This window comes from Myodes glareolus, chromosome 20 (genome assembly GCF_982192425.1).
Source record: "Myodes glareolus chromosome 20, mMyoGla1.1, whole genome shotgun sequence".
NCBI lineage: Eukaryota > Metazoa > Chordata > Mammalia > Rodentia > Cricetidae > Myodes > Myodes glareolus.
The window spans coordinates 13,615,123-13,627,434 of NC_142045.1; the positions used below are offsets into that span (position 1 = coordinate 13,615,123).

General features: G+C 39.0%; 1 protein-coding gene across 2 annotated transcripts in view; it reads right to left on the reverse strand.

Annotated features, from left to right (window-relative positions):
- Positions 1 to 2,032: 2,032 nt before the first annotated feature.
- The window catches only part of Serpini1 (serpin family I member 1), an 80,211-nt gene continuing 69,931 nt past the window's right edge, over positions 2,033 to 12,312 (reverse strand). For both annotated transcript variants that reach the window (XM_048424852.3, XM_048424851.3), the window contains exons 7-9: positions 5,940 to 6,026; positions 4,261 to 4,350; positions 2,033 to 4,039 (exon numbers count right to left, since the gene is read on the reverse strand). In XM_048424852.3, coding sequence (XP_048280809.2) covers positions 3,963 to 4,039; positions 4,261 to 4,350; positions 5,940 to 6,026 — 254 coding nt within the window. In that variant the 3' untranslated portion in view covers positions 2,033 to 3,962. The remainder of the gene's footprint in view (positions 4,040 to 4,260; positions 4,351 to 5,939; positions 6,027 to 12,312) is intronic.

The following is a 12,312-nucleotide window of genomic DNA, read 5'->3' on the forward strand; positions in this document are numbered from 1 at the left end:
AAGCTGCTAAAACAAACACAAACAGGAACAGAAAGAAAGATGAGGCCACACATAAAACAAGCCACCATGCACACACACACACACACACACACACACACACACACACACACACACACAAACAGTAAGAGAAGGACATGCATACTCTGAAGCAAAATGATGCTACTGGACACACATACTGAGATCCATACATGCACTGAGACACATACGCACTAAGATACAAATGGAGACACATACAGACATACACAGAGATATAGATATGCACAGAGACACAGATATAGACACACATACCTATACACATAAAAAGATACAGATACACACACAGATACAGTTACAGATACACACACAAATACATACATTCACTGTGATACAGATACACACATACATACACACAGAGAGAGATACAAATACACACACATACAGATACATACACATACACACATACAAAGATACACCCTCACAATAAGAAACAGACACTCAGACACATATATAGAGATTCACAAAGACACACATACTGGGACACACATACAAAGTCACATACACTGAGATATATACTGAGATACGCAGCTAACTAAAGATTTATCTTGAGTTCATTCCAATAATTTTTTGAGATTATAATTACTCAATTTTTTTCCTTTCCTCTCCTCCCTCCAAACCCTTGTATATAACTTTCCTTTCTCTCTTTCAAATTCTTGTCTTTTTTTCTCATTATTTCCCATTGGATGAATATGTGTATTTGTATATACATATATATTCCTAAGCACAACACACTCGGTCTTCATAATATTATTTCTATGTATATCTTATAAGCAATTTTTAATGTGCACAACAATACTAACTGGCCATTCAGGCTTCCTGCAAGCTAACAACATCCCTGAGACCTTGGTAGAATGTCTCATTGAGTCTCTAGCTTAGGACATTCTTCAAATTAATCATATAGCTAAAGAATCTTGTTTTGTGTCTGTCTTTAGAAGATTCCTTTTATAATGGACCATGATGTCATGAGGTTCAGAGAGTAAGGCAAAGCTGCAGAGTTTCACCAACTGTATTTTTCCTATTATTTCTTTTACTTTTGAAATTGTATTTTATCTTTGCTCAAGATTGCAGCAAAGACCTTACTTCACAAAGATAAGTTTCAACTGGTTTAACTTGCCTTCACCTAATTAGTGAAATGTTATCACTATGCTCTTGCTTTAGAGAAAAATAAGACAAGTTTTCAGATAAGAAAAATTACTACCATTAAAAATTCAAGAAACTGATTATATATCAAAAAGCAGTGAATTGTATTATGTATAACATGCATATTTAATGAGAATGAAGTATGTTCTCTACTGTATTTTACTTTTATTTTTAGTGTTCTTATAAAATGGATATTCTTGGTATTCAAATAAGGATAGATCCAGTTTATCTCATACTTACATTAATATTTGTTTGGTCCTAATGGTGATATTAAAGTATGTAGAATTGTAGGATAATATTGTCTATAACTATGTAGTCCAGTCTGTTGCATCCACACAAATAGGTAAAATAAGAATTTCACTTAGTGTCAAAATACTCAGAATGAAACAACTAGGAACTGTGTATTGTTACTTTTACAAGAGAAAGAAAACTATTGAAATTACAAGCAATGTGAGGACAACTGTAAACACTGAGGACCACTAAGACGGCCCAGTGAATACAAGCCCTTCTTGCACAATCCTGCGAGGTCAAGTGTGATTCTGGGATCCCAAGGTGCAAAGAGGCAACCGGTTCTCCAAATTTGTCCTCTGTCCTTCACGTACAAATTGTGGCATATGAATGCGTGTGCTCTGGTAAACACACACACACACACAAACACACACACAAATGCTAAATTAATAAAAAGAAAATCTTGGTATTATAAAGTATTATCTCTAAGCTTTCCATCAGCATGGGAACATTCATTTTTAATTAAATAACACCTAACTTATATTGAAATATTTTAAGATAACTATGCCAAGTAGTAGAACTTAATCATATATCTGTTGGTAAAAAAAGCATTTGAGACTTCATCGAATCACATGATTGCATAATGATTTTTATTCTTCCTTACAGGCAATACATTCAGTTAATTGATGAACATACAGGTATAGCCATGTGTGCAATATTCACAAGAAGAATACAGTGATAAATACTGTCTGGGTGCAGAATGTGAACACTGAGTCAACATCAGCCATCTTAGCTAAATAAATTACAAATGAAAACAAGTGCTCTATTTTACAGTAACATAAAGATTTATGAATAAACAGCTAGTCTTCTGAAAATATAAACTGTAAAAGATTCAGTGTTAAGTACTCTGTCCTTGGATATTCATAAATTCTTCCATGGGTATGGCCTATAAATGTCTCCATATTTTTAAAAACTACTTCAAGTGTTGTAATATACAGAAGAATCTCACATTTATCTATAGTGTGTACTAGAAAAAACCTTTAAAGTTATATCAGTTCTTGACAAGGGCATTGTATTATTAATGCAGATTACATTTCTGTCCCTACTCTGATTCCCTCTAAGTTCAGTCAGTGAAAATGAGAGTTTTCCCCCTGATTTATATGAGTAGCAAGCATGTGATGCTTACATTAAGTAGAATTTTGTTCCCCAAGTGACAAATAGCAAAGCCTATGGTCAAACACCTGTGGCATCATTTGGAAGCTTGTTAGAAAGGTATGGTCTCACCCTAATTGTTGTTCTAGAACCTTCATCCAGCAATGGGTGAAAGAAGATGCAAAGACCCACAACTAAGCACTGGGCTGAGTCCAGTCAAAGAAAAGGAGGAGGGTTTATATGCAGACTCCCCATGGGAAGTCTTACCCTTTCTGAGGAGTGGATGGGTGGTTGGGTTGGTGGGTAAGTGGGGAGAGTGAGAGGAGCAGAGGGAGGGGGAACTGTGGTTGATATGCAAATGAAAGAAAGACTTTTAAAGAAAAATATTTTAAAAAGAGAAAGGTACGGTTCCCCACTCTGCCTTAGACATCCTGGATAAGAACCTGTATTTGTAACAAGTGACCCGGTGACAGCATCATACACTACAGTTGAGAAGCATTGATTCCTTATGATATACTGACCAATGATTTTTCCATAAAGTAAAAACATCTAGGCAGCTGGTACATCAAGGTACCACTTGATTACTTGGATATATTCTAGGAAATGTGCCACTGGGTGATTTCATCTTTGTGTGAATATGAAAAAAAAAATCACTTAAATGGTACAAGACAATCCCTTCATGTGTGTGTGGGGGGGAGGCGCTCTTGATGCCACTGAGAGTACGTAATAAGATGTTTGAGGTTGTGTCTAGAGTCATGTGGTCTATAGATTCACATAAAACTTTTAAAAGCAAATACAGCAGGAATACTTTAATGACTTTAAAAGCATAAACTACAGTATACACACAAATCAGTAACACCTATAGGCTTTACATATCCCAACTTTTTTCCTAAAAGTTTTGTCATGGAGCCTTACAGTAAATGAAAGTCCCAATGCTTGTGGCTTACTTGCCTCCACTTCACATTATTGCTTATTAAATACATAAATTTGCTCACTTTGGTGTTGATTCTGCATGATCAGGAAGAAACGCAGAGACAGCAGTTTCTACATTTTGCATTGTAGAATTACTTTACTCCAATTCCTAAAGAAACAGCAGAGTTTCCAAGTCTCAGCTATAGTGGTGTGCAGACTACAACTACCTCCAAAATGAAAAGGTCGTTCACAAGATCAGTATAGACTTTTATTTCTAACAACATCACAACAGACACTGTTACACAACAGAACCGTAATTTTAATTCTGATAAAGTTTCTTGACAGGCTGCCTTACAGGACACATGTATTACTTCTATCCAGAACTAGTTTAAGTATTATCTTAAATAATACCATAAAACAAAGATCTTAAATATATACCAATTGCAAACATAATGTGCTTTACTACTGATTTACTTTTGTTCAAATATCATCATTTAAAGTTCCTCAAAATCATGTCCACTTGTGTTCATGGTTTCAGGGTGCATGACTCGTCCCATGAATAAGATGGTACCTGCATTGGTTTGGAAGTGAACGAAAGAGGAGAGTGAACAAAACAACAGGATACATGTTTCCTGCTTGCTTACAACTAGCAATGTTCGAAAAATAAAAAAATACACTATTTTGATTTTTAAAATCATAAGAAAATTAGAATCAATCTTAAATATATATATCGTTTAAAACAGAAAACTTCTTTGTGTCTTACAAAATAACATAGTCACATAACACACTCACCAGCTTTCCTGTTCCTGATAAGAAATAAAAACGGATGGTCGACAATAACCTGCGGGTACAGCACAGCCATCCTGCTAATTGCAATCATTCCTATGGCACACAGAGAAAGGAATTACATGTCTGTGGATGTGCAGAGGCTCAAGACTCACGAGAATTTTTCAAAACAATCAATATCTAGTCATTTAATGAAAAAGTAATAATCTACAGAAAACAGGGGCTTGAAAACAGAGATGTTTTCATGGTGCTATTATTTATAGTCAATATTTTAAAGAAAACACACAACTGCAACACATATGCAAGTTATTTCTCCCTGCTAAACCATTAAAAATAGTAGGCTGATTTACTCGGCCTGTTATAAAAATGTTTTCCTTAGTCTAAGACAAATATTGCTGTTTTAATCAAACTGCCTTTTCAGGAAAGAGAAGGGATAAAAGGAAGAAAGAATTGTCAAAGTGAAAGGCGCTTTTCATACTTTCAAGTTATTTCTGATACTTCGCAGTTCTGTGGGGTTCCAGTAATGATCAGGATGGAATAGAACGAAAACCCAGCACTGTGCAGAGTATCCTTATTTGCTACTGCCTGCTTAGCTATATTATAATCTGGAAATTTTAATCAGCTTTGATAACCTAAGAATATTTCCTTTTTCTCTTGAAAGTCCTGTTATCACTGATGAGGTCTGAAGCAATACATATCAGTAAGCTAATATATTACCAGGTAGCAGAAGTTTATTAAATTTGATCTTATCTGCTCAACATGCGAGAGAAGCAATCCTAAGGTAGCAAGAAGATGCAGGAAATGCAATGGTAAAGTCATTCTTGGTTATCTAGGGCAATCACAACCAACAAAATGATCCAGGGTGGGACTGGGGAGACGGTTCAGTCAGCAATGTTCCTGCCCCACAACCGTGAAGATCTGAGCTCAGATCCTTTGCGTTTGTGTAAAAACTCAGGCGTAGCAGACTGGGCTACATTTTAATTACACTGCTGAGGAAGTACAACGGCTCTCTGAGACTTCTTCATTTAGTCTAACGGAGTTGGTAAGCTCCAGATTCAGGAGCAAAAGCTTTCAAGAAAATAAGATGAAGAGAGGTATCCTGGTGGATACCTCTGCTTTACAAACACCCCATACAAACGTACATGCATACATGGCTCCACACATGAACTTGTGTTCATCATACACAAGCATGACGAAGGACCATTAGCTGTTACCATCTGGAAATGGAATGTATGTTCCTTGAAAAATGTGTTCATTTAAAATTATTATCTTATGATCATCATTATTTAAAAGTCCTTAAAAGCATTTTTATGTCTACCAAGTCTTGTTTGTGTACATAGTTTATCAATGCCAGCTTTCCACAGGCAAAAATTAATAACTAACTTCCAGTAGTAATCAGGAAGGAAAAATGTTTGAATACACAGTAGGCGGATCCTGAAAATATTTGTGGAAACAACACAGCAGGGAGGTCGTCTCTTAGAACTTTCACTGGGAAGGTAGGCATGGACCTGTGACACGCTTCACATTCTGTGAAAATGTTCTGACTGCTAGAGCTTTTGCTTGACTTCTGACTTGGCATCGAGTGAGGGTTTTGGTCCGGTTTCAGAAAGGGATCTCCATTCCCACCCAGGATTGTTTAAAAAGAGAAATTTGGAAGAAGAGTTCGGAAAATGACTCAGTGTTACCGGAGGCTGCAGCTGCTTCTGACCCTTCTTCATTAACCTCGATGAAGGACTTGTGAACAACTTTGGAGAGAAACAGCTCTTTCCTATCTGAAAGGAAGAAACGAGATCATTAGCACCAGACACAGCGACACATTTGACCCCTTGGGAAACTGAGTTTGAGAAACCAAGAGACTGATTTTAAAAAGACAGTATATTGCCAGATTTTACTTAAGGCATGAGAGAACTAGTGACTGTGTGGTTTCAAATTCATTTTATAATCACTTGTTAATTTACCACTATCTTTTCTCCAGTAACTTCCCACTGTGCATTTCTCTTTTCCCCATTGCTTAGTTCTTATATTGCTCAGATGGAGGGGAGCAGAAAATTTGTTTTCAATAGTGACTTCAAATGATTTCATCATTCAAGTTAAAATTACATTACCTATTGTCCTCTAATTTCAAATAAAAAGTACATAATGAAAAATGAAGATCCAGAAAAAAATATTTTTCCTTAAAACTAATCAATATTGTTTAATAATATAGATGACATTGGCATGGTAAAATAAAATTGACCTCTTGCCCGGAGAAATGTAAGAAAAGAAAAATATATAAAATGGCATTCTAGTTTGGTTTAATGGCTGATCTGGGTGCTTGCAAATACATCACTCCAAGATTGTATTAAAAATACATTTCTAGTAACAGGAAGAACATTTTCTGCACTGAATTGCCTTTCAGTTTACTTTGAAATTAATGCAATTTGGGGCAGATTTATGATCCCTAAACATTCATTTGCTCAGGTCCTAACCCCCAGGACTTTGGTACGTGACTGTATTGAGAAGCAGGGTCTTAAAATGAAGTCACTGTAGAGGATTCTGATCAAACATGACTGGTCTCCAATCAAGAGGAATTTGAACTGAAATAGCTACAGAGAAAAGCAGAGATGAAGTATTTAGTTTTGTATATCGATTTGCTCAAGCTTTGCTACTTAGACCCTTAAACAAACATTCTGGATGTTTCTGTGAGCATGCTCTTGGATGAGATTAACTTTTAAATCAGTGGGTTTTGAATAAGCAGATTGCTTTCCCAGGGTGGGTGGGCCTCATCCAATCAGCTAAAAAAAAATCTGTATTAGAAGGAAGACATTCCTTTTGGCAAGGAAGTATTCAGTCAGCAGATTTCTTTAGACTCAGCTATGACTCTTTCTCGAGTGTCTGCTTTGTACATTTTTCATTTCCATAGCCTTCACAGTATGTAAGTCAATTCCTAAAAATCTATCTATCTATCTATCTATCTATCTATCTATCTATCTATCTATCTATCTATCTATCTTTCTTTCTGTCTATCTATCTATCTATCTATCTATCTATCTATCTATCTATCTATGTATCTATCTATCTATCTAATCTATGTATCTATCTCCATCTGTCTAGCCATCTAACTACTATATCCAATACACATGCAAAATATCTATCTATAAGCACATAAAAGATGTATTATTTGGACATACATATGTTCACACACATCCTGTATCTCTGGAGAAATATAACCAATGTATATGTAAAGATAAATAAAGAAGCTATTATCTGTATGTCAAGGAAGTAGACTTCAGAAAATGCCAATCCTGTCAACATTCTTAGCTTAGACTCTTGGTTGTGGAACAAGTGAGAATATGAACTTCTAATTTTTATTCAATCTTTTTATTAAAATCGAAATATAATTCGATATCATTTCCCCTGTCCTTTCCTTCTTCCTAGCCTCCCATATACTCCCCTTGCTCTCTCTCTATTTCATGAGTTTTTAAAACAGTTACACATATAGTATATGACACCACAAACACGCATATATATACACATACAAACACACATACATATTCCTAAATACATAAAGTACATAAATAAAGCCTTCTCAGTCTGTATAATGTTTCCTGTATAAATGTGAGTTCAAGTTGACCATTGGGTGTTTGGAAACCACCTTGAAAGTTCTTCTCTGGGGGAAGACTAAGTCCCACAGTCTTTTTTGCTGTGAAGGACCTAGCAAACTATAAATGTCTTCCAGTCCTGAGTTTAACTCTTTCCCAAGATGGATACAAAAGAACCATAAAATGCATTCTGAGTACTTTTGAAAAAGGAGAAACCCAGACAACAGGATAAAGGATTATTCGAGTGTCCTACTCCACACAGTTTTCTCCTTTTCATCTCTCCTAGGAAATGTATGCTAAATTTCAGATTAATAACTGCATTGTTAATGTCCAGCACCATTTGTATAAGCCACAATCCAAGAGCTAGCTTGGTAAATTGCCTGCATCAAGACCTAAGGACCTGAATTCGCATTCTAGGCACCCACTTGAAAAGGCATGCAAATGGATGGAAATAGAAAACACTATCCTGAGTGAGATAACCCAGACCCAAAAAGATGAATATGGTATGTACTCACTCATTAGTGGACTCCAGTCATAAACAAAGGACATTGAGCCTATAGTTCACAAGCCTAGAGAAGCCAAATAATAAGGTGAACCCAAAGAAAAACATATATAGATCCTCCTGGAAATTGGAAATAGACAAGATCACCAGGCAAAAGTTGGGAGCATCGGGGTGGGGGTGGAGTGGGGGGAAGAGGAGAGGAGGAGAGAGAAGGGAGACGGGATGGATTGGGGAGAGCTTGGGGGAGTGGGGGGGTGAAGATGGAGGAAGGGTGGATGAGGGAGCAGGGAAGAAGATATCTTCATTAAGGGAACCATTTTAGGTTTGGCAAGAGACTTGGCTCTAGAGGGGATCCCAGATGTCCACGGAGATGTCCCCTGCTAGGTCCTTGGACAGCAGAGGAGAGGGTGCCTGAACTGTCCTTGCCCCACTATCACACTGATGAATATCTCGAATATCACCATAGAACCTTTGTCCAGCGATGGATGGAGATAGAGACAGAGACCCACATCAGAGCACTGGACTGAGCTCCCAAGGTCAGGTTGAAGAGCAGAAGGAGGGAGAAGATGAGCAAGGAAGTCAGGACCGCGAGGGATTGGTCCACCCACTGAGACAGTATGCCTGTTCTAATGGGAGCTCACCAAATCCAGGTGGACTGGGACTGAACAAGCATGTGATCAAACCAGACTCTCTGAATGTGGCTGACATGGGGGCTGACTGAGAAGCCATTGATAAAGGCACTGGGACTCTATTCTGCATGCACTTATTCTTGTGATTTGAGTCAAAAACGCTCCTTCCTCCCTTGATCCTCCCTCAGCCTTTGTACTCCTAAGGCTCAGCTTCTACCTATGGAGACTTCTCTGGCATTTCTATTCCTGTATCTTTAAATTAGATCTGACCACCCTTTTTCCCATGGACCCAAAAGTTGATTCTATGAAGCCTTTCTGATATATTACACCTGCGTTAAACCTTTCTCCTCCTGGACTCTCGTGTTCCTCAAGGCAATGGCTGTGCCATTAATTCATTCATCCATCTGAGTACTCCGAGCTGCTGGCATAGAGCTGGGTCTGAAATGTGAACCCCTGTCGTGAGGGAACACTCTGCTCATGTGTTATTTCCCAGTATTAACCCAGCACACCGTGCTACACAAGGTTTGGTGATGGTTTAATGAAAGATCTTAGCTCTTTCATAACATGAGAGTGTGGGTGTGCCAACTTAGTGTAACACTGCATGGGCACCATGACTGTGGTTCCGCTCACAATTATGCCTATAAGGTTTACTTTTATAATAAATTACAGAGTAATACTAAGCAATTATTCCAAGAAAAGAGCAATAAGAGGGAACGAGTACAGAAGTCACCTGCGTTAAAAGACTTAAAAATTGGATCAAGTTTAAAAATAATGGTAATAGCATCTGCTGGGCCAGTGTTACTGGCTATATTTTAAAGACAGCAAAGGAAAAATTGGCTCTGCTTTTCATATATCCACAGTATTACTAATTGCCACCCGATGGTTAATTCAGTGTCTGCAAATGTAAAAAGAACCCAGACACTTGACCTGCACACACACACACACACACACACACACACACACACACACACAAAAGATATATTATTATAGATGTACATGTAGGAAGAATTGTGCTATGTTTTCCCCTTGGGATAAACTTCAAACAATTGCATTAAAATAAAATAGAACTGAGAATGGCTTGAGCAAGTGTGTATCAGCGGCAACAAACACTTAAAAATAGATCAGGTCTTGTGGGGACACAAGCAAGTTCACGTTCATGGCTCCTTACACTTGGACTTGGACTTTATCCTGTGCTATTGTATGTTAATCAGAAGCCCTCTGTCCTGTGTTCACGTGGCTGCATATGCTTGTATGGCTAGACATGTGTGCGCATGGATGCCAGGGGTCACCCTTTGTTATCCTCGCCCAGGAACCATAAGCCTTGTTTTATGAAAGAAGGTCTTACAGTGGCCAGGAGCTCACTAATTAGCCCAGTCTGGCCGGCCAGAGAGCCTCAGGAATCTTCTTGTGCCCCTCCTGCCTCAGCACTGCCAGCCTGGTTTTTGAATGTACCTTCCCGGGATTGAACTTGGTGCTTGCATGTCAAGACATGTAACTCCTTAGTCTACAGATGTTGCCTGCCTGTATGCCTTCCTTCCTTTCTTTTTTGCTCTCTCCCTTTCTCCCTCCCTCCCTCCCTCCCTCCCTCCCTCCCTCCCTCCCTCCCTCTCTTCTTTCCTTTCTTTCTTCTCAAATATGTCTTTGTGTGTGTGTGTGTGTGTGTGTGTTTGCTTGTTTTTGTGTTTTGTTTGTCTGTACATAGGCCCCAAGCAACCTTCTCTTCTGGCCACTGCAGGCACGTCTGTTCAGTGGTTGGTTTTACTTTTTTCCAGGCAACCAGGACCCAGACTTTTAAAATGGCTAAGATGGGAACAAGCCAATAAACCCCTAGGCTATCCAGAGAGGAGCTGGGCAGAAAACCAAATTCTTGTGAAGAGAGCAAGGCAAAGTACTAAAGCATTCATTCAATAGCTGAGCAAATATTTATTGAACGAGTGCTCCATTTGACTTATTGTGCAGCGCACAAAGGCTCTGAGCATCCGACAAACACATGGAGCTGGCAGGGTGGTCATCGGGCAAGTGTTGGCCTCTGCTTCCTTTGTGGCACTGCTTCTGAATACAGCCAATTTAAATAGACTTCTGCATCACCAAGGGCAGCCTTAAAATGAAGAGAGTATCATAGCAAAGCCCTACACACCAAAACGGCCTCTATGTGATCCTATTTTTAGCTTCAATCCCACCCGGAAAACTTATGAAGAATTTCCCAGAGCCTGATTTCTTTCAGATTAGAATGGTGTTTGTTTTCATGTGAATTTTGATTTAGAAGCAGAAATTATTCACTTATTGATGTGTGATTCATGTACTCAGTATCTACTGTATATGCTAGGCATACTATGGACACTCAACCATCCCTTCCACATAAAGGCACATGGACATGAATAAAAGAGCAATGGTGAAGCAAAAACATAAACAGCCATAATTTCCAGATGTGGTTCATATACCTGGGAAAACAAGACAAGACAGAATATTGGTTGGTGACAGGACACCTTCTTGAGAACATCTACTTGGAAGAGGGGTATGTAAGAGAAGATGGGAACGTAAATAAATGGGAGCTGACACTAAGTGAATATGAAGGAACCAGCCCAGGGAAGACCTGAAGGTGCAGATGAAACCAAGTGCAGAGACAGAGTCAAACTGGGCATGTTTAGGGAGGGACCCAAAAAAGTCCCAGTGGCTTGAGTATGGGAAGGAGAAAGGGCTGGGACCAGAAAGAAGCAGCCTCACAGAAACCCAAGCAGCAGCCATGCCCCGCCCCGCATTTCTCACCCATCATCTTCCATCCCATACCAGCACTGTGCTGAGTTCTGAAGAGAATGACCTCCCACACAGTCACTGCTTTGAAACAGCGTGTAGCTCAGGTGCGAGTGTATGAACAGACAGTCCAAGTTAAAGGTGAGGCATGGTAACAGACCCGGGTGTGAAACCCTGCCATGTTCTGGTTGCCTAGGAGGAAGGCAGGATGCCAGGCAAAGGTGACACCTGGGATGGTTCTGGAAGAATAAGTAGAGGCGTGAAAGAGAAGGAGGCAAGGTCATCTGGTGCAGGAATGCAATTACATAGTGGGAGGAATAGAAGGGGTGACTTAGAGGGCTCAGGGGAGTGTAGACAGTAAGGGTGTTAAGGAGTAGCAAAGTGTCTTGTGTTAAGAGCTTTAGCCTTGAGGTTAAAGAGCCTGGGCTTTGTCTAGAAACAATGGTATATGCTTGCTCTGTGCTTAGAAGGGACCAGTGAAGAGATAACTTGGATGAGCAAATACCTAGCAGCAGGCAGATCAAGTTCTCTTTGGCAATAGTCAGGCAAGAAAGTAGGAACAAAGGCAGAATTGTGGCAGTGAAAAAGGAACAAG